General features: G+C 31.9%; 1 protein-coding gene across 1 annotated transcript in view; it reads left to right on the top strand.

Moving 5' to 3' along the window:
• Nucleotides 1-24,693, top strand: part of LOC118198124 (neuroligin-4, Y-linked-like) — a 403,557-nt gene that overhangs the window by 341,552 nt on the left and 37,312 nt on the right. Inside the window, exons 3-4 of the mRNA XM_085813107.1 lie at nucleotides 9,615-9,800; nucleotides 24,031-24,461. Coding sequence (XP_085669233.1) covers nucleotides 9,615-9,800; nucleotides 24,031-24,461 — 617 coding nt within the window. The remainder of the gene's footprint in view (nucleotides 1-9,614; nucleotides 9,801-24,030; nucleotides 24,462-24,693) is intronic.

Genomic DNA, 24,693 nt, shown 5'->3' with positions numbered 1-24,693 from the left:
TTAACTGCCATAAAGCAAATGAAAGACTTTTCTGAAAGGAAAAAAACATATAAGCAGTCAGTTTTGAGAAAGTTCCATGGTATTTAACCTACATACGAGAAACTTTAAGCCCTTCACTCATACAGCGCATACGAAGTTGTCAAGTCTTCTCGCTCGCGTGTTTTATGATTTAAGTCAGCGGTTCTCAACCATTTACTAATGCGTACCATCTAAACAAAAACTGAAAATTTTTACCACCACTACAAAGTACTACTAACAACACCGCTCTTGAAAAGCTCAGATCGCATAAATTTACGAAGTTAGCGAAAAACCTCTATCAGGATGTTGGAGTTTTAATTTTTGAATTTAGTAGTTAAAAATACTTTGCTTCTTTGCATATCACTTATTTTCTCTTGCGTACCACCAATGGTACGCGTACCACCGGTTGAAAATTACTGACCTAAGTGATTAACAACCTTATTTAACAATTGGAAAATCCGCGGTCCGAATCCCAACGTAATTTGATTTGAATTTTCTTGTTTCCTACTTCAAGAATCCTAATAAGTCTCTGCGGCGAAGCTTGAATTAAAAATATAATAACGGCTAAATTTTTATTTCAACAATTAATAAATAAAAGTTATTAAAGTGAAAATTAAAAGTTATTAAAATGAAGAGTGGCACGAGCGAAATAAAAGTGACGAAACCCACAAAAAGCATAACTGGGTTTCCTACGTCGAAAATTTGAATGGTTCTCTACCTTCCAATTCCGCTGACAGAACCGAACTGGAAGCTACATGGTACTGTTTGACAGACAGTCTAACTCAATTATTGATGTGAATTTTCGAATCTCAAATAATAATACAAATTCTAATAATAATAATGAAGTAATATAAGTCGTTCAACTAACTGCATTTAAATGTTCGCATTTAATTTATCACTGATAAATCACATTGCATTTTAGCAGAGCACTTAAAAAAGATATTGATGGTTTAGTTATCACTGCTAAAGCGGATTCAATTCAACAGAAACTGATCATTCAAAAAGCATTATCGTATAGAAAAAGGCAATGTGAACCTCCAACCAATAACCTGCAGATGACGTTAATTACCTTCTTAGGCATCACCCAAGAAAATGAGAGAGCATTATTATGAGTCCTGCATAGAATCTTAAAGGAGATATAATTTTTTCTCCTCCGAAAGTGCAATACATTAATTCAAAAATGATTTTTATTTCATAGTATCAAGTTTCTCTCTTAGAAGGTTGAAAAGCTTATTTTACGCTATGGAAAAATTAATTTTCATAATAGTTTCTCCCAACTAAATAAGTAATATCTCATAGCTAACATGTGAAATTACTTAAATATGTAATGTCGGATACTATTTTTTGCAATACATCTTGATATAAAGGTATTTAAGCGGAATAAATTTATTTCCAAAGGACTGAACACTTTTTTCCGACGTTTTCTAATTTACTTAAAATAATTATCTCACGAAGGATTTAATTTTTCATAGTTGTTATGAAGGAAAAGTAATTTATCTTATTCCTGTGATCTGCTGTTTGCGTTACATTCATAACCTGTAGATTGGGTGTGCGTGAAACTGTGAAATTCCTTGAAAATCAGATGTATGTTTCTGATGTTTAAAGTGAATTAAAAGCTTTTATTTTAAATAACAAGCACGTCTTTCTCGAATTTGATTTATGAATTTCAGAAAATCGTACTATAAAATTTCAGCTCTTTCTGTCTGTATATGCAAAGGACATCTAAACTTGTTCTAAAAGCTGCCTGGACAATCAAACTATATTTATATGTCTCGTCGACAGTGGGCACAAAACGAGTTCGTTAGCCATGTTTCTGATCTTTTAAACTCATTTAAATAAATAAATTTTCCTTGAATTAAACAATTACGTATATACAATACTACAATACTAGAATGATATGATGCAATTATAAGCAAATAAACATGTAAAGTCTTTAAAGGCTATAGAATTAAACAGAAAATAGTTAAAAATTAAATTAAATAAAGAACAAATATATATATATATATATATATAAAGACGAATGTATGTGTGTTTGTGTGTTCACGATTAACTCAGTCACTACTATAGCTATTGTCATCAGGTGTTCTACAATTCCTTTCTGGGTCCTGAAAAAGGTCAAAGTCAACGTTTATAAAAAAAAAAAAAAAAAAAAAAAAAAAAAAACTGAAAAACAGTCTCGCGCGTTGGAGACAAAAATGCTTTATTTTGAAATGTGTTGCTACTGACCCCTTTTAAGTCGCAGAGTTTGTTAATTAAAAATTTGTGAGTTTTACAAAATCTATATATATAAAGAAGAATGTCTATTTGTGTGTATTTGTTTGTCCGTGTTATTGATTTCTGATCAATTATGATCAATTTTTTGCCACACTTAATCCACTAAAATTGAATATAGGTGAAATATTGGCTGGAGCTTGAGCATTTACGACCATTTGATTAGAAAGACGAAAATTATTAAAAACTGCGTGCCATTTTTGTTGATATAATGAGAGAAAATTATCTTATTTTTCTATCAAAATATTTTATGTGGCTTCAGTATCGCACCAGACTGAAAAATATTTGACTAAGAACCATATTTTTTGCGTCGTTATTTGAGAAGAATTATAGCGGTATTAATCCCTCTGTTGTTAGATACATGACTCTCAATCTAACTTAACTGGCATCGGGTTATTTCCGCTAGTATATGACATATATAAGATAATGTTAATTATAACCAAATGATATAAATCAAATTAAAACAACGCATCCTAAAATAAAATTAACTAAAAAAAGAATGAAGAGAATTCTAAACTAATGATTGCAAGGCATGTTGCAGGTAGAAGTAGAAGCTATGCAGTGCAGGTATAGGTAGAACATGTGTAGTTACGACAAGTAATTAAGTATAGAATACATAGAGCGCCTGTCTCATCCGTCTTCCCCTGCCACCAACCTCTCGAGAGAAATTTCGGCTCACCGTGCATTTTGAGTTCTTTCTGCACAGACACTTTATGCGCTTACTAACATGCGTGCCTTCTCCGGCATTCGAACCTGGCCTCGTCAGCATGGCAGTCAGCGTCATTAACCATTGTACATGTTCGATGATGAAAGAAAGGTACTGAATAGTATTCGACATCATATAATGTTATCCCTCATTTTGATTAATTCACGTAAGGCCATTTGGGCGAAATAAGCGAACCGCGTAAATTTTCCTCTTCTTAAAGAAGCAGCATTTGAAACTGAAGAATTTTTTTCTCAAGTAAGATTTTCTATTAATTTGATTTTAAACTGGGACATCATTCAGTACCTAGGATCAGTGCCAGTTTTACTAACTTCGAAAACAAATATTGAATTAATTGCATAATCATTTGCATATATCACGAATATGTTGTTCGATAAAGTTCATTTTAATTAAGACTGTACCACCTGTTAAATTTAAGCCTAACCTAAAATCGATGGTAGTTAGCAAAATGGACTTAACTCTTTAGTTTATACTCGAGTGATTAAATTTTGATTGCCAGAAGCATGCTTGAAGGTACTACGAGACAAATAGATCATTAACGTTTTAATATCGTGTTCTAAACAACCGAAACTAAATTAGCTAGACTTCTTTTTATTTTTGTTGCTCTAAAAGATCAGCAAGCTATTATTACAATAGAAAACATGTACGATCAAGTACTCCAACAAGAAATTACTATTAAATGAAAAAAAAAAATGTTTGTTGTAAACACACTTAAAATTAAAATAATTTTACATTAAAAATCCCCCAAACGTTGTGCAAATTAATTGTGTTTTGATTCTTCATCAAATGTTATCATCAATTAACTATTCCAGATCTACGAACCCGTAGAATGCAAATATAGTTAAAAGTAACAGCGTTTGGTTTGCAAAAATAGGAAGGAAAATTTCCTGTTATTGCAAAGAGTTTGCAAAAGACTATTTATTTATTTATATTATGAAGAAGTGTGGTTCAGAAGTTATCGAAATTATCTGAAATTTCCACTTAAAGAATTAATTGGTTCGTTAAATATGTTTTTCTGTTTTTTATTGTAAAACTCTTTGCTCACTTTTATGTTGCTTTTTCATATTTTATTTGGAATAATGTTGCTATTACTGTAAGAAGAAAATGACTCCTTCTCTTAAAAAGTCAATCAAAATAAAATAAGATAATTATTTTGGTGTATTTATTGCTTGAAATACAATCTATTATAAGCGCATTCTTATTAAAGGATAAAGAAAATAATCTCAATTAAAAGAGGTAATTAGCTTACTAGGAGGTAATTAATATTTTACAATGATATGTAAGAGCCGATGTCACGAATTAATATCAGACTAGAATTGGAAACCAATGCATTAGAATGCAATTGATTAATAATTTAATTACTCTGTACCTTGGATTACAGTTAATGCAACTGAAATTCAATTTTAACTATAAACTTAACTATTATAATGTGACTGAAATCATAAATTGTACAATTACAGTGTAATTGTAATTACAGCTATATTATTAAATGGAACGTCAGTCAAAAAGTAATAACGTAATTGTAATTTTTGGTATTTCACCTTTCATATGATTTTAATTACAATTATAAGGTATTTTGTCCTCCCCTTTCTGCATGCCTTCGTGGTGTAACGAACACTCGGAGCGTTTTCGAGAGGTCCAGGTTCGAGTTCCGTGAGGGCATTGCTCATTTTTCATCTCTCCTGCTTCAAAAAATCCTAATGTCTCTATAGTGGCTTCCGAACTGAAAGCTGTCGATAGTGATTTTCTCGGTTGGATCCCCTAATACCTTGTCGCTCTTTAAAAGGGAGATTGTATAAGGTATTTTCTCCCTCCTTTCTGCATGGCTTCATGGTGTGACGGTAGCCAGCGTCTAGAAGTAGCTTTCAGGAGCTACTGCCAACGCACTAAATGAATTAGACGTTAATTTATCTACAGGTATTTGTGAGAATAACTAAGTCTCAGAATATTACAACTTGACAACATTTAGGATCCTTTCTTTATCTTTCACGCGACTTCTGGTATAGCTCATTCTCAGACTACTGACATGGTCAAAGCATAAAGTCTTTATTTTTAAAACTTTTAGCAGTCTCCTACTGTTTGAACGTAGTTGGAAATTACTGTAAATATTTTTTATTTAAATCTACGTTGATGCAGCTCTAGTTCAAGTTATAACCTTATAGCCATTAGATTTCAATAGTAAAGTGACTGCCCATAGATATTACATTTTACCCGAGTAGTGGCGGAATAGATGAGACTGCTTTTTGAATAGTGGTAGCTGAATTCGAGATGAAATCTCACCGTGCTTGCGTGCTTGAGTATCTTCGTGTTTTCCGATGTGAACATGAATTAGAATCAATCATCTATCGAACGTTCTCAGAAACACGTTATTCCCCTTAGACATTTTGCCCCATTCAGTTAAATAAACAGTTAACGTTTAAATCCCATTAACACTTTTAAATATATTTATATTTACCTGAAATAGTTTCTATGCATGCACTCTCCTGTATCGAAATATATTTGAAACATTCGTTCAGCATATTTTTGTATTTAATAAACGCATATTTCATAATTAGTACCGTTACTTCAAACTAGAATACACACTAAATATGGGCATTTGGAAGCCGTCATTTTGAATTTCGAATTTGGTTTATTATCTGTTAAATATTTTCATATTTTGCGAATTTTGATTAAAAAGCTCAACAATTTCAAAGAGATCAATGGCAACACTGTACGCAACAAAACACTTTTATCTCGAGCGCTTGAGACTGTTTATCGAAAAACGCCCCATTGGCATGTTATAAAACCTGAAAGTTTTCAATTTTTTTGATACAAAATCTATAGTTACTTTCGTTTAATAATATTAAGCTTTTTTTATTTTACCTGAAACTGCGGAAAATAGTTCTTGCAGGTAGGCTGTGTTCTATGTAAATTATGCATCGTAATAATAAATAAATTTTATAACTATTTACAAAAATATATGCTGCATTTAATGAAAAAAACTAGTCAATAATTAACATTATTGCTATAAATTTTAAACTAAGCAATTAAGCACGATGTTTGCAGATGGAAACTAGAGCCAGTTTTCTGCCATCGAAAGTTAACAAGAGATTCAGCTGCGTAAGATTTTTCAGCCTTATTTCTGTTCCCTTTATTGAAATGGGATGGGAAATGAAGTCCTCCATGAAGGCATCACATTTCATAGGCACGCATCCTTTGTATGCTTTACCAATATCCAAATAATTCAAATCCGTATGTCTATCGGAAAATCATTAGAGCAGATTTCTGCTTAAGTGCTTATTGCTTGTTATAAATTATTTCTATGTAACTGCATATTGCTGCTTATTGTTTTTTATGAATACATATTTCTATGTGTAGTGTAACCTGATTAGAATTATAATGTAATTTCAAACATGTAATCTAATGGCAATTGAACTGTAACTGAAACTACAATTTGCTCAAAAATGGATCAAGACATCACAAAATTAGTGTTAATTAATAAATAAATTGTAGAGACATTAGGGTATTTAGAAGCAGAAGATGTGAAAAATGAGCAACGCCTTCACAGGGAATCGTACCACGGACCTCTGGAATACGCGCCCAGGGTGCAGACCATTACACCACGCTAAGAAGGCGGGAGAAATACCTTATATACCCCCTTTTAAATGGCGACTGGGGTTTTAGGGGACCCAATCGCCAAATCCTGGGTGTGGAAAATCATCATCTACTACCCTTTTATTTCGGGCGCCACTGTAGAGACATTAGGATATCTAGGTAGATGCAGGAGATGTGAGAAATGAGGAACGCCTTCCCCGGGAGTCGAACCACGGACCTGTGAATACGCGCCCAGCGTGTATACCGCTACACCACGAAGGCCCGCTAAGAAGGCGAGAAAAATACCATATAAGCTAATGAAGAATAAATTGCAAATGTATTCCGAAGAAATAGCTAATATTAAAACATTTTGCAGACTTAACTAGTATTCAATGAGAAAATAAAGCTGAAAAGGAATCAACGCAAATTTTCAGCAGTTTTTTTTACTTCCTTGTACGAAGTAAAGGATATAGTATTATAATCACGAAAAATTCCGGCAATCATATTGCAAGGAAAATATATCCATTTTGACCGCTATCGAATCCTTTTGCGTGACATCTGTACATAAAGACAAAATAAAGGATCCTTTTTCCCCAAACAACTTATAAAACTGATTTAAAACGGATTCAGAAGAGATTTTTACGTGTGTATGTATGTATATTGCATAACTCAAAAACGCGTAGCCTCTGAAGTGAAATTTTGTATACAGGACTACTATAACATGTAGTTGTGCACTTCACTTTTTGGTTGTGATCGACCCTACCAAACTTATATACATATCCCACTCTCTTAGTCTTTAGATTACTGATTAGGTTTTTTTTTCCTTAGCCTACATGCAATAGTTTTAGAATTATAAAAAAATTAAAAGTTGTTTAAGTGGGACTAAGCCAAATTTTTCTTACTCTAGCAGCCATATTTGTGTACATTTGAAACTTAGCAGAATAGTGAATTAAGTCTTTCTGCACCTTCAGTGTCTTTTTGCCGAGTGAGACCAAAAGGAAACTTAGTTTTTCGTGTACCAAAAAATCTGCCTTCTTGCATGCCGGCGGAATTGCTTGTTGTAACTCTAATTTTAAGAGTGCAAATTGTTTTTTAATTGTTTTAACTGTATTTGGTGTTTCATAGTTTTCTATATCTTTCAATTTTAATGAAGATATTTGAGTTTTTACGTATTTTTGCCTTGCGGCGAAACGAGTGCTGAATTAATTGAATGATAATATCTCTCATGAAATTCGAGGAAATAAGTGTTTCGTATTAGCAGTAAATATTGTCGCCAGTCTATCTTGGACAGAGTATACTGTTTACGATAGTAGCACATGCGCATTAGGAAGCAGAGCTGAATCGTTATTTCTTTTATAAATCGTTTTAGATTTATTAAAGTATTTAAATAGAACATATGGCAACGATTAGATAATTATTCAGATGATATAAATTTTGAGCATTCCGAGTTATAAAATGAATAAGACGTAACCCTGTTAAGTGAACCTAGTGCCAGAGTGTCGCTATGGGAAATAAATTTTGAAAATTTTAAAAGGGCACATTTATTCTATTGTGGTTTATGCGCTATCGACGAAGTTGATTTAATTCAATCCAATAAGTTTAAATGAAATGCGTGTAATTTAATATTCCGTAAAAGGAAGTCATGTTGTGTACACATCAGGTTTTTTCATATAAACGGAACACTAGGACCGGGTGCCAGTGTGAAAATATTTAGTTATATTGTGTTACGTAATCATACAGAACTCCTGCATATCATTAGAAAAATCTACCTGTTTTTAGAAAATGAATTGGGCTTTAGATGATTGAAAAGAGTAAAATTCAAAGTGGATGCTGAAGCACTTAAAACGCAGATGATGAGAAAATGTAAGAAAATAAAAAGAAAGCTCATCGCTGTTGGGTTATATTAACAACAAAAAATAAGCAGGCTTATTCTTTCGTTAAACAAATCAAGTATCTAAAACATCTGCCGATAACATTTTAACTTATAAATATATCTGTTTGTTGCTTTTCCTGTCACATCTCAAGTTACTTTAACGATAAAGTTGTAAAATATATATTTTTATTATTAGATATAAACGTTTATAAATTCGCAAAGTGCTTATTTAAAGACTAAAAATTCCGAAGGATGTTTTCATTCTAGGTATCTTTCTAATACATTCAAAACTTCTACTTGAAAAATATTAAGAAGTAATTAAAGTTGTTAAAATATTATGAAGTAATTAAATTCGAATCACATTCAAGCAAAAAAAAAAATAAAAGTTAAAATATTCTATATAATAGTGTTTTTAATAACTGGCAAAATTCCACCAATTTTCAACCTTTATATTCATATGAAGTATCAGCACAGTTCCAGAGCCAAACTGATATATATGTTAAAATCCTTTAATTATTCTCATTTAGATTCAACGTCTTACATATCCTGAATTTGAAAGTTATTCTAGTTCATTCTGTAATGTCTCTTTGATTTGAATTTATATTTCCTGTAAAATTCGCGCTTTCACATTCCTGTGTTGCCAATAAAATGAGACTTAAGTATCTCGTTTCTGGCGAATAGATAACTAAATCGGTAATTGAACCAAATCGCAAACTGATTTCTGAATATGCAGTAACCTGATCCATGGCATTAAAATATCAAAGCCTATATCTAAGATATCGTAATTTCTGCTTCATTCCGAGTTGCAGTTATTGGATTGAACTTACTTTCATTTTGCCTCTGGTTAGTATAATTTTCAGTATAATCTGATTCGCACTGCCATTCACACGAATTGTTTTGATAAAACACAATTTTTCTTTCTCAAAAAATATGTTTCTCTTCCTCGAAATTCAATCAACGTTCCATAAAAATCATTAAATATGTAGTTATTGCATTAAAACTATAAAAAATGTTTTACTGAAGCAAATACTGTGTTACATTTAATGTTACAAAACCATCGCAGCGTAACCTTTCACCTAAGGAATAATATTAAAAAATAATACATTAATAAAAGCATGATAAATGGAAAATAATATGCTTCTCTTTTTCCTTTAGGTTTTCTACCTGCTGTGGATAGATCTGCAAGAGGCAACTATGGCCTTATGGACCAAGTAGCAGCATTGCATTGGATCCAAGAGAACATAGGCGAATTCGGAGGAGACGTGGAAAATGTGACTATTTTTGGCCATGGACATGGAGCTGCTTGTGTTAATCTTCTCATGCTGTCCCCAATGGCTAAAGGTAAAACAAATTTTATAAAATATATTACAGCAGAGATGATAAAATGCAATAAATAAATATTTGTCGGTAATCTTTTAAAAACTAAGCAAATTTTATAAAATATATTGCAACACAGATGAGAAAAATGCAGTAGTTAAAAGTTTGTTGGTAACCGTTTAAAAACTGCAAATCAATAAATTCGAGTAAAAATACAAAGATATTTATAAACCTTATAATAAAGAAATGTGAAGTCGGACGGAATGCAATGAATAATAAATTTTCACTTAAATTTACGGAGCATGAACGTGAAAAATCTCTGTAAAACATAATTTTTGTATAAAAGAACAATATTTGTTAAAATACGTTCATAATATTTGGAAAAGAAAATATCAGTAAGCTTTCTTACATGAATTACTATAGCTCAATCCCACGTTTAAAATGATGATGTTTATACGAATGATTAGTTAATAATTTATTTAAAATTCACCATTAGGAATTGAAAGTACTGTAATTTCTGTACATATGTTTTCAAATTTGGATTTATTTGTGCAATTATATATTTATTTACTTACCAGCTGAGTTTCTGTACCGCCTGTTATATGACTATCAGCATTTGTACTCAATTGGTGGAGCATTCTATTGTCGCTAGGCCCAGACAAAAATCTCTGTGGAATATTAAATTTGTAGCGGAATTTATAAAGTTACTTCGAAAGATGGGTATTTGTGACCTGTGGTTATTAAAGAGACCCTGCCAAGACATTGACTGTGCTGAATGAGGATTTTAGCAACGTTTTATGCATTCTGATTCTGAGTTTATAGAGAATATTTACTCAAGAACTTAGTGGTAACTTGGATATAAGAAGTCGTTCAGATACATTATACTGAACAATATCAACTGGGTATATTAATGTACATCATTCGTCTGTTCATATCTTTTCAGAGTTTCTATATAATATTTTATTGTCACATTCGTAGTAGTCACTGTGTGACTCACTTATTTACAGTTTGCGTACAAATCACTTATATATAGTCAGTCCAATAACTGAAGGTGACGCTGAGAAATACAAATCAATGTGTAGAGTTGAAAGTTTATGTGTTCATTGAGAAACATGGTATACTGAATGAATCGTCAAGATGAAATGGTTACTCAGAATCGTTCAATGAGATATTTTCTCGAAAGTTAGGCTTATTTTCTTATCCCCACGGTGATAAGAAAATAAATATTAACTAAATGTAGCAGAAATTTATGTCGTTTAGTTTTCAAATTAACATGACCTCTTTTTTATTTGTTTGCACTCTTTTATATTTAACGCTGTTAGATTCCTGACGCTTTATTATATCCTATGTAGAGCGTTTAAGCAATTTAACCTAATCGATTTTAGATCCTTTTAAGTTCGCGGCTCACCAGCTGCCTATGAGATGCCAAATGGATAAAACTTGGGTAGTTTCTTTCGGTAATCGATTCCCTGAGGGATGATCTTGCTGAGTAAAAGTGTTCATTGTTTTATCCATGCGTAAAATAACTAGCAGCCATTTTCTTCTGGTGGCCTGCTCGAAAACTTCTTCCTTCAAGGCAGAAACTTCATGAACTTTACGTTAAGTATTGTCACGTAGTTATAGTAAAATCTCTAAGACTATTTTTAACCATAAGATCACCAACAATAACTTCTCATTTTTAACATACTCACGTGTTTGTGATAGTGTCAGCCCTAAACACAAAGTAATTTAAAATTATAAAGCATGGTTAACGTTATTGAAATCTTTTTATAGAAAATAAATTAACATTACAAACTTCAAATGTAACAATGAAATTAAATGTTACAGAGAAATGGCTTAAATAACAAAAATGCAGGCTCTGCACAAAAAAGGGGGTGGGCGACATTTCTATATCTACCGTTCTACTGGGCCAATTGACGAAATTGACTTAAATTATTCATGTCTTTCCACCAAACATTTCTAACTGCTTTAAAGATGACTGGAATCCTTCAATTAGATATTTTGCCTTTTTGAATCAACTATATGTCGCGATAAAAGTTTTTCTTTGGTTATATAAATCAAAAATCCTTGGTTACCAGTACCTTTATACACTTTTTTCCAGAAGCTTTGTAATCTTAGGATATACATTAGATTTATATATAGCATTGTTCTGACATACGTATACTATATAAAGCATTGTTCTGACATACGTATACTATATAAAGCACTGTTCTGGCATGCGTATATTGGCACGAAATCGGACATTTTCTGAAATGACATACATATCGTTTGCATATTTCGATTCTACAACTCAAATTGCCTAGGTTTGTAAAAGTCGAACAAGCAGATTTTTTAAAAAAACGAGATCTCAAAATTTTAGCTTCCCAGTGTTAAATGAATTTGATATATATTTATTAGTGTCCTTTTCTTAGATATTTTCTGATTTTTTTTACATTTGTATTTTTTAGTAATTTTTAAAAAAATTTCGAAAACTTTTTAAAAACTTATAAAATTTTACCATCACCTTAAAGTAGATGTATTTCTAGGCATACCGGCAAAAAATTAGAATTTCTTTTTTTTCCAAAATTTCACAAGATGTACATGAATTTATATACTGGTGCATTTTGAAATTTCACATAATTCTTATTGGTGATAATAACGCAAAACTTGGTTTGCGCACTTTGTTAAAATCACTTGAAAGAATGAATTACACCCCTTTTTTTCGTTCGTGCATAAAGAAAAGGAAAGGAAAATAGGTTACCATAAATTAAGAATTTCGCCATTCTTGGCGCAAGATGAAAATGCACGCCAGAGTAAATTTTTAAGTTTCTAGGTAAGTTTCTCATCAGTTAGTAAAACGCAAGTTAAATTTCGTCAATTGGCCCAATAGAACGGGGTAAATGGAACTATCCTATTTTTTTTTCAAAGGTGTACCTTGATAAGTCTTGCATCAGAGTTGACAGAACGCTAATTTGTCTCGTTAAGGTAACATTATTTTCCACTAAACATTTCTAATTGCTTTAAAGATTACTGGAATCCTTCAAATAGATATTTTGCCTTTTTGAATCGACTATATGTCGCGATAAAAGTTTTTCTTTGGTTATATATATCAAAAATCCTTGGTTACCAGTACCTTTATACACTTTTTTCCAGAAGCTTTGTAATCTTCTCCTTATATTGACTGGCTTATTAGAATAGAAGTGAGAAACTAGAATCTATAAATTTAATGATTTAAAATTACACGGGGGTAATAGTTTATTTAAAGGTCATTTAAATATGCAAAAAAATTTTATGCTATTATATCTCTATTTGATATTATTATCTTGTTTGGTATTTGCTTACTTGAATTTCTCAAATGTGTTATATTCATGTAAACAAACATTTTTGAAAATAATAGAACTAAAATCTTTTATGAGTGTAACACTTACGGTGAATACAAGTTTTAATGCTTTAACTAATAGCCAAATTAATGACACCAAATTACTCTAATTTTTAAGAAAAATAATTACGAATGTAATTACATAAGTTCTGAAAATATTTAAGGAGTCCGCAAAAAAGCTCTCTTTGTGAACACTATTAATTTCTAATTTTGTAAAGACAAATTAAATTCAGCGTAAATTCAAAAGAGTAATATAAATACATTATTGAATTTGATGTCTGAAAAAGCTCTCATTTTTTTAAATAAGTGGCTGTGGTACGAAAGTGGCTTTTTAAATAAATAACTGAATAAGCTGTGATATTTTTAAATGGAATTAATCTCAACATTAAAGAAATATATTACGGTATATTATCCTTAGACTGATTCGAAATGTCTCCCTAGGAAAATATTAGGAAAAAAAGGAATTGAATGGATTTTTCCAACATTAATATTTTTTAATTTTCTCAATAGAAATATTTCCGTTTTTATTAAAAAATCTGCATATTCCCCGTTCTTCTACGTGGAGACGAAGAGATGAGGGCAAAAAAGGGTTTTGGTACATTGCACAAATAAATCATTGAACTATGAAAATACAACTCGTTGAGGCATGGATAGGGTATTTCTTTTGTTAGAATGTAATTAGTATTTTCAAATACTTAAAAGTAAAATATTTTGTAACAAACGAATTCAGATTTTAAATAATTATTTGTGATAAATAATAAGCTACCATCATATTGATTTGAAAGTAACTGTTCTATTAAACTTAATATGTTTCACAAACAATAATCAATCAACAAATGGACTGTAATTCCTACACTTTTATTAAATTACACTTATCAGCGATGCAAAATAATTGATACAAAATAAGCGAGCCATTCTACATGGCTGTCACAAACACAATTCTATCAATCAATTATCTTGTTGCCACACATAAAGTTCTAAACTAAAGGAAGAAAAGCAAAAGGAATTTACGCTGTTTGCAACAATAAAATGAAGCAAACGATACTCACATAAACATCCTGGCCCTCGTTGAAATCCCAGGGGATTTCAACAGTTGGAGCATTTTGAAACGTCTTAGTCTGTAATAAAGATAAACATAAGAAAAAATAATACAAAATATTATATGCGAAGCAGTTCATAGTTTTTTAGTCTGAATAGGAAGAGGACACAATTTCACGACTGGTCGTTTTATGACACCATGACCAGTTTTAATACTAGCAACTCTGACTCTTTGATCTGAGCCCGGATGAACAGCAATTATTCTCCCTAACCTCCATTTAAGAGGCGGAAGGTTGTCTTCTTTGATGAGGACTAAGTCATTGACTTCTAAATTGTTTTGACTTTTTTGCCATTTAGGTCTTTGTTGAAGCTGAGACAGGTATTCTCGACTCCATCTTTTCCAGAAGTGCTGAAAAATAAACTGTCTCACATGCCATCTGTCAATGTGATTGAAGGAACTATAATTTAGGTCTGGTTCAGGTATGGCAGTTAAAGACGTTCCTATTAGGAAATGACCAGGTGTTAATGCAGTTAAATCATTTGGATCAGCCGAAGTTGGACACAATGGCCTAGAGTTGAGACAAGCCTCAACCTGCGCTGTCAAGGTCTGAAATTCCGGATAGGTCAGCACAGAATCACCAACAGTCCTTTTTAGATGTAATTTCATTGACTTTACTTCCGATTCCCATAGTCCACCAAAATGGGGAGATGATGGCGGGTTGAATATCCATTTTATTTACTCTAAAGACAAAAATTTGTGAATTTCTTGATTTTGCTTACATTGCAAAAAACATTTTCTGATTTCTTTGTCTGCACCTTTAAAGTTAGTACCGCAGTCACTATAAATCTCAAATGGTTTCCCTCTTCTTGCAATAAATCGTTTCAATGCACTTAAAAATGCCTTTGTTGACAAATCTTCTACCACTTCAAGATGTACTGCCTTGATTACAAAACACACAAATAAGCATACGTAATATTTAAATGATTTTTGTCCACGTCCTGCACGATGTTTAATCATGAACGGTCCAGAAAAATCTATTCCAGTTCGATGAAATGGTCGTGATTGTGTTACTCTAGATTCCGGTAGATCAGCCATTATTTGACTTGCAGTTTTAGCTCTAAGTTTGCAACACGTGATACAAGATTTTACTACTTTTCGGAAAGCAGATCTAGCAGCTATGATCCAAAATTGCTGTCTAATTAAAGATAGAAGAAGTTCCGGTGCTGCATGCAGATATTTGACATGAAAGTGTCTAATTATGATTTCTGTCAGATTGTGTTTTGAAGGTAATAAGATTGGATGTTTTTCATTTTCTGATAGTTGCGCATTTTTCAGTCTTCCTCCTACACGTAACACTTTGTTGTATCTAAAATTGGACACAAGCTAAGGAGGTTGCTGTTTGTAGGTAAGTCCTTTCCCAACTCCAAACATTGAATTTCTTTAAAAAAAGTGAAATCGCTGTATTATTCGGACAATACAGAAAGTTGCAGCTTGAATTTCATTACTAGATGAAAAAAACGTATTTCTTTCTAGATATGCTACTTTAGAATTCGATATGAATCTTAATATCCAAGCAAATATGCGTTGTAACTTTGGAAATGAAGATATATTTGATATAATAGCAAGTTCCTGTACAGGTTCAGAAACTACAAATGAGACTGTTTTACGTGCATCTGGTAATGCCTCTTCATCTATAAGAATATTTTTAGATAAGGCAATCTCACTGCACTTTAACCAAGAAGGACCATTCCACCACAATTGATGAGATAATAGTTCTGCAGGAAATAATCCACGTGAAGCACAATCAGCTGGATTTTCCTTTCCATCAACATGACTCCAGTTCTCAGGTGGTAAGATGGATTGTATTTCAGAAACTCTATTGGATACGAATACTTGCCATTTTTTAGGATCTGACCTTAGCCATGACAACACGATTTGTGAATCACTCCAAGCTTGCACTAAATCCAAAATTTATAACTAATGCAGCTTTTACAGACTGAATTAAGCGTGCCAATAACACTGCTGCACATAATTCCAGTCTTGGAATCGTAATAGATTTTAATGGTGCTACACGAGTTTTAGCTGTTACGAGTTTAACATTAATGTCAGAGTTATTGCAAGTTTTGATATAAATAACTGCTGCATAACCTCTTTCAGACGCATCACAAAATCCATGAAGTTCACATCGAAAATAATCAGGTAGCAGAATTTTCCTAGGTATATTTATAGAATTCAAAAGTTTAACTTCTCTACATAGATTTCTCCAATTTCGATCAATCTCTTCTGTTACAGGATCATCCCATGATAACTGTAATTTCCACAATTGCTGAAGGATCATTTTAGCGAGAATTACAAACGGAGCTATCCACCCCAATGGATCGAATAGTTTTGCTACGAATGACAAAATAATTCTTTTAGTCGGAACACTTTGATACTCTATTACACCAACATTACATTTGAATTCATCATTGTCCGGATGCCATTCCAATCCCAGAACTTTCAATGGTTTGTCTTCTATTACACGATGAATATTGTCACTATCTGTGTTTGTTAAGCCAGAGGTTTTTAACAATGACGGTTCACTTGTCGACCATTTGTGAAGCTCAAAGCCACCACTTTTTAGCAGATGTTGCAATTCGTCTATCAATGCAATACCTTCCGAACTATCTTTTACACCAGTTAACATATCATCAACATAAAAATCTCTTAAAACTATATTCTTTTCCTTTGGAAAGTTCAATCCTTCATCAATCGCTAACTGACTCAACACTTTGGTTGCAAGATATGGAGCAGCTGCAGTTCCATATGTAACTGTTTTCAAACGACAAACTTGTATTTGCTTATACGGGCTATCTCTCCATAATATTCTCTGAAAATCTCTATCTTTTTCATGAACCTTTATCTGTCTGTACATCATTTTAATATCAGCGGTTATTGCAATGTTATGAAGTCTAAATCTTAGTAAAATACAAATTAAGTCATCTTGTATTTTTGGGCCTATCATTAGTGTATCATTTAAAGAAACACCTGTGGTTGTTTTAGCGCTCGCATCGAAAACAACTGTCAATTTTGTTGTTAAGCTAGAGTCCTTCAACACAAAGTGATGTGGGATATAATAGTGTTTATTCTCTAATTCATAATCTGTGTCTGGCACTAATTCTACGTGTTCTAGTGAAAGGTACTCTTTCATAAACTGAATATACTTGTTGTAAATTTCTTTCATAGATAACAGCCTCTTCTCCAAGTATTGAAATCTTCTGTACGCCACTTCACGGGAGTCACCTAGAATATCTCTATTATGTTTGAATGGTAATGCAACTGAATAACGACCTGATGTGTCTCTAAAATGCGAGTTTTTAAAATGTTCTTCACAAAGTTTTTCTTCATTTGTTAAAGGTTGTACATTTGGAAACTTTTCTAACTCCCAGAAAGAATTTACTAACTCATCTGTGTTTGTATTCAAATGATTTACATATACTGGCTCAAAATTTGTAGATTCAAAATTTGTAGTACCCGAAATTATCCATCCCAACCTCGAATTTAGAGCAAATGGTAGATCAGGACCACGTTTGACAATTTCTCCCGTCATTAAATGCAGAAATAAATTTACTCCAAATAAAATGTCAACTGGTTGTGACTTGTAAAATAATGGATCAGCTAATTGTAAATCACTGAAGTTATCGAAGATGATTGATGGCAAAGATACATAGGGAATGTTATCTGTCACCTTATCCAGTACAAACGCTGATGTTGATACACGAATATCACTTTTAAAATGAGAAGTGAATACTAAATCGACTTCCCCATTACTTATAGTATTAAATTCTCCTAAACATGATACAGAAATGGAATTATCTTTCACTCGTAATCCTAATTTATTCACACAATTCCTTGAAATAAATGATCTCTGAGATCCAGTGTCACATAAACATCTACACTTCACAAACTGTTGTTCAGAATTTTGAACTTTTATTAAAGCTGTACACAATAAAATGTGACTGGTTTGATTACCTTTTGCATTCGAATCATAATGAGAGACACAAACTGTGGCTGAAACGTCCTTAGGACTCGTTAATTCATCTCTTTTAATGATAGATTGCGTAGGCGGAGATATACTGTTTAACTGAGTTTTATTCTTTGAATTATTTACAATGTGCAAAATACTGTAATGCTTCTTAAAGCAATGTTGACATGTATTTAAACTCTTGCATTTTTTGAGCAAGTGCATATTAGATAAACAATTAAAACAGTAACGATTAGATTTTACAAAATCTATCCTTTGCTGAACCGATAAATTTAGAAATTTCGAACATTTGGCTAAACTATGATCTTCTTTACAATAACCACAACCCAAAGTAGCAACCAGAACATTATTCTTATTTTGAAACACAGATTTAGGTACCTTATTACTTGTTGATTTGCTATTTTGAAGTGTTCTTGCATAGTTTTTTAGGAATTCAATTAAAGTCGTAAGTTTTGGAATTTCATTAGATTTTAACTGACGTTCCCACCATAATTTTGTAGCAGGGTCTAATTTTTGCAAAATTAAATAAGTCATTAAAGTGTCACCAAAATTATCAATGGTTTGATTCAATACTTCTAAAGAACGAATTATTTCATTAATATTGTCAACTAAATTTAAAATAGCAAATGCTGATTCATTTTGAATAGTTGGTAAACTTAAAAAACGTTTAATATATGCAAAAATTTGTTCTCTCTTATTTGAATATCTTTCGTCTAACAGATTCCATGCTATTTCAAAATTACAATCCGAAATTTGAATGGCTTGAATAATGCGATATGCTTCACCTTTCAACGAAGCCTTCAAATACTGCAATTTTTGAGCATTAGATAAATTTGTATTATTTCTTACACAAGCACTGAAAAGATCTTTAAAAGCTATCCATTCTGTAATATTACCACCAAAAGTCGGTAATGTTAACTTGGGTAATTTAATATTGTCAAGAACCTGTTCTGAAATTACACTATTAGAATTATTTTTATTATTTTGATTTTTTAATATTTTTTCACCTTTAAATTTCCACAAATAAATTTTATCTGTGTACTCTTGAACATTATCTATTTCGTTTTCTAATTCTTTAGTATCTGTAATTAAGCTTTCGATTTCAGAATCAAGCTTCCTTAACTCAGTTTCTTTTTGTTTCAATAATTCGACACATTCCTCTAGTTCTATTAAATTAATTTCATCTGCAGTTAAAATAGTTTCAATTTTCTTTACATAATTAGTAACACTCCTGCGTAAGACCGCTCTTTTTGTTTTAAAAGTTATAAGTTCACTCATAATTGATCAATTCAAAAACAGAAATTGTTCTTAAATCACTTAACACTATTATTAAAATGAAATCGAATTCTATGTTGTATTACAACATTGTTCTTAAAATTTAACAACAAATTAAACGAATTTTTGTTCAAAATCCACTTACCTCACAAAATGGATAATTTTCACAAACCATATACATATTTGCGTTGTTAGAATACACTTAGAACAGTCACTATCTTCACTAGCTCTCCGGCTAGACTTTTGACCAACAATATGTATTCTATTAAACTTAATATGTTTCACAAACAATAATCAATCAACAAATGGACTGTAATTCCTACACTTTTATTAAATTACACTTATCAGCGATGCAAAATAATTGATACAAAATAAGCGAGCCATTCTACATGGCTGTCACAAACACAATTCTATCAATCAATTATCTTGTTGCCACACATAAAGTTCAAAACTAAAGGAAGAAAAGCAAAAGGAATTTACGCTGTTTGCAACAATAAAATGAAGCAAACGATACTCACATAAACAGTAACTATTCATTTCAAGCATAGTAATAAAATGTTTATACTTTGTCATATTACATCGATACCAAAAGAGAGCTATGCGTTTCATTACTTAAGAGTTTAATTACTAGAGAACTAGAGTAAGAGAGCATTTAAAGTATTTTCAGATGGTATTGCGGAACGTTTCATTATCTCAGTGTCTTTTATCCAGAAGCTTCATTTAAATTGTCCTAATTATTTCTTTAATTAAAAATAGTAAATACATTTAGTGAATATTTTTTTATCGAAAAAGTATTGATTTATTTAATGAATTAGCTAGTTAAAATACTAAGTAAAATTAATAGATATTAATTTCTCTGATTTAAATATTTTAAACATATTCAAGAAAACTCTTCTAGGGGCTAATTGTTTCTAGTTTGTAGACTTCGTGCCCTGGAAAAATAGAAGATATTCCTCATTCAGGAAGTGATCAAAAATAAATAAAATAAAATTACAGCTACGCCCAAATCATTTAAGGCTATACTTTGTTAAATAATAGCAGAAGTTTCCACATAGCATTAAACCGCGGTGAAATTGCATCATAACGAATTTTTTTGCACAGATTCGCTTTATCATTTTGAACAGTTTATTTTAAATTTAGATTTTATGTTCTATGAGCTTTAGTAATATGTTCTATAAGTAATCTATCTGAATGGACTAATTTTTAGACAAGTAGGATTATCGTAATTGCTTGATTTAAAACAATTTGAAGTATTAAAATGAATTCTGTATAAAAAGCTGAAAGTGAAATTTATTTTTAAGCTCGAGACTTTTTATGTTTTTATTTTTTAAATGTACCTTAAACTTTTGAAGTTTTCATGGTGTTTACCATGTGTCAGCTTTCTGCAAATTGAAAAATGAAATTTTAATATAATTCTAATCCACTTTGGTAGATTAGAATTACGAGACTTCTCCTCAATCTCTTTCATTGACAAATTTCTTTCTTTCTAAAACTACACCAAAGATATCATCGAAATATAACTAGAAAGCTTTTAAATTAAATAACCCCTTTAATCTAAAATACTCCTTATTCGTTTATTTATTTTCATCGGATTCACTAAATATAATTGAAAGAGACTATATTGGCACAGTGCTAACAAAAAAGGTCTTTTGTAATACAAGAACATCATATTATCTTAAAAATGCTTCTCAAATTGAAATTCAGCAGATTTAAGAGCTTTTTAACAATGAATATCGCGAATTTCGAGAATTTCTCTCTTTGTCCATACTTATTTACATGAATTAAACTAATATTCCTTTTATTGCAATCAAATTTAAGAAAGGAAGTTCAGCAATAGCTTTAATCGAGTACACAGAATGTTACATACATTCAATTGCTTGCCTATTAACCACCATTTACTTTTACGAAAGTAGGTGCATGACTATATATTTATTTTGCTTGGAAAAAAAAGAATTGCGTTGAAATCCAATTAAGAATTTAAGAAACATAAATCATTTAATTTAATTAATAATTAATCATGAATCATTTTATCTCAATATAAAGTTAACATTTCCACGCAGCGCTTTCAAAATTCCATTAATGTTTCATATTAAATGGTATTCAACGGAATTTGTGAATTGTATGTAGAATCATCAGATACTAAAACAAAAATGATTTGCTTGTTATAATGGTAATAAAACTAATTTCTCTCTAAAAGAATTGTCTGGAAGCTTCATAATATTACATATTAGGGAGTAATTTATTACTAATTTATTCATTCCCTTTGAATTTGACTATATAGTGAATTCACTATCCTAGAAGACCAATTTTCTTTAAGATATTCTAAGTTTATATAAATTAAAATAATTTAATTTTAAATCATTAAGAGAAGAAATTTGTGCACAAATTTTACAATTTGTTAAACGAGCCTTGTTGTTACTTTCTTGAAATTTTCGGAAAGTTCATGAACTTACATAAAAAATTAAGAGATTCTAAGAAAAGGTATTATGATTTCATCAAAACAATATTTGAGAGATTTAAATGTCATATTTCTACATCAATTAGTAAATAAAAGGCTTTTTAAAACATTTGAGATTTAGTTATCGCGAAATCGGAATTATATTTTTACCTAACGTACGATTATTTTGAGCCCAAAAGATAAGCATGAATAACGGAAGTGATTTATTTGTTTAAAATTTTACCATCTTAAAGAGGACCCAAATCTAGCTCCATTTATTTTTGAATTAATAAGTTATTTTGTATCGCATATTTATAAAACCTTATCTTTACAGTGCCATAAAGTAAAATTATTTTGAATATTGAATTAATTTAGTGTTTTTGATAATAACTGCAATTTAAAAGTCGCTAAATACACTCTAAGACAGAAAAACACGCATCGAGATCGAGTTATCCGGGTGAGACAAAAATCGATACGTGTGACGTAGATGCACATAAAAATAAATGTGTACAATTTCAGAAATTTGGATTTTTTATTCCGAAGAAATAGCTTTACAAAGGGAACATGTCAATAACTCGTTGATCCAACTCTGGCCCTTATGCAAGCAGTTATTCGTCATGGCATTGACTAATAGAATTATAGGATATCCTTCTGCAGGATATCGTGCCAAATTCTGTCCAAATGGTGTGTTAGATCGGAAAAATCCAGACCTGTTTGGAGGGCCCATAATGTTTCTTATGTTCTCAATGGAGGAGAGATTCGGCGATCTTCCTGGCCAAGACCAAGTGTTCGGGAAGCACGAAGACAAGCAGTAGAAACCATCGCTGTGTGTGTGGAATGGCATAATCGTGGTGAAATATAAGTCCAACTAAGCGAGATATGAAGAGCAACACAACGGGGAGTAGAACGTTGTCAACCTGCCACTGTGCTGTAAGAGCACTGCGGGTGGCAACCAAATGTATCCTACTATTAAATGAAAAGGAACCCCAAAACATCATTTCTGGTTGTCGGGCCGTATGGCGGGCGACAGTCAGGTTGGTATGCTATCGCTCTCCGGGGCGTCTCCAGACGCCAGTTATTGGACCTCATTTCGAAGTGGGAATTCACTGAACACAATTCTCTTTCAATCAGTGACATTCTGGGTCGAATGGGCCCGACACCACTGCAAACGGGCTTGTCAGTGTACTGCGGTCAAAGGTAGTCGGTGCAAGCGGCTCCAGGAATTCAGCCCCCTTTCTCTGAGCAACCCATTAATGGTCCTGGCGGTCATTGAATCACCAAGTGCATATAGGATCGGTAATAATGATGAATGTGAGGCTGTGAGTGCTGCTGTGACGATTAATCGCTCTTCACGTTCTTTCCTCTCTCTAGGCCGACCGCTTCGTTCTTGATGATGTCTTCTGTCTAATAGCGGCATCGGTCCTATCCAAATGGCGAGCGATTCACCGATTAGACCAAGCAGCTTCTTTGAGTCCAATTACAGGGCTTCTGTCATATGCTGACATCTGCGCACATTGTTCGCGCAACTGTTTGCGTGCAGAAGTTACTATCTATCTGAATATACGAAATGAAATTCGTAAAGAATTTATGAGCTGTAATCGATTTTTCTTCTCTCTAATATCCTGCTAGATCCGCAGTCACAATGCGCTACAGTGTCACATTTTCATCCACTGGCCGCCAAGTTTCAAAATTTCCCATTTTTCGTCGAAACCTGTATGCATATCAATTTGTGTTCAATTTTAGCGTTTTTTCTCTCTTAGAGTGTATACTCAAAGAAATTAAATGCTCCTTTAACGTATGTTATCAATTACAGCAATTAATGGTTCTCACCAACCGTTTTTGTTTTTACCGCCACTTAGAGCTGGTGTATCAATTGGTAGACTATAAAATACATAAAATTAATCTCTTAATGTTTGGGAGAGCAAACGCACAGTTTGTAATATCTTCCATCTGTTATTCCGGAATCTAAATGATCAGATTACAAAATGTATGTATTATCCGTTCGTGACTTAACATTTTTCTTTGACTTCATTTAACGGTTTTATGCCTAATCTCCCTTTAGTACAGTTAGTTTACAAACTTTTATGAAAGTATAATTCTGCAATAATTGCTTTTCTGTAGGTCTCTTCCATCGAGCAATAATGCAAAGTGGATCTGCACTTTCTCCGTGGGCCATTGCCAGAGATTCCATCACATACACATTACACATTGCTAGAGTACTTGACTGTCCAGCACAGCACAATACTGCTCTAGTGGAGTGTCTGCGCAAGAGAGATCTCCAGGATATAATGGATGTTGAAATCCAAACTCCTGATTACTTATCTTCATTCGGCCCTACAGTTGATGGTATAGTCCTGCCTCAAGATCCGGCAGAAATCATGGAGAAGAATGCTCAGCTTTTCTCTCAGTATGATCTTATGTTTGGAAACACAAGAGTAGAATCCTATTTCCAGTTTTCGGCAATGGAGGAGAAATTTGGCATTGATAGCGCCAGAAGAGATCGAGTTTTGAGGACGTTGGTTCGAAATCTTTTTACATATCATTTACAAGAGGTACTTAAAAATTTAATGTCCTTTGTGTTATTTAAAACATTTACTGTAATGTTTATAAATATAATTAATGTGTTGTAATTGAATATAATTTAATATTTAATTTTAGCAAAAAACTCAAAAAAAAAAAAGGTCATGTCATCGCACATAAAAATTAATTTATTTGTCTATTTATCGACATTTTTTTGTCTTCAACAGGTTTTGTAATTAAAAAAGATAATTGACAAAGACTACG

Source organism: Stegodyphus dumicola, chromosome 3 (genome assembly GCF_044657685.1).
Source record: "Stegodyphus dumicola isolate Sdum_Otavi_A_Nest chromosome 3, ASM4465768v1".
NCBI classification, from domain to species: domain Eukaryota; kingdom Metazoa; phylum Arthropoda; class Arachnida; order Araneae; family Eresidae; genus Stegodyphus; species Stegodyphus dumicola.
The sequence above is the reverse complement of the archived record's forward strand: the minus strand, read 5'-3'. Positions and strand labels throughout refer to the sequence as shown.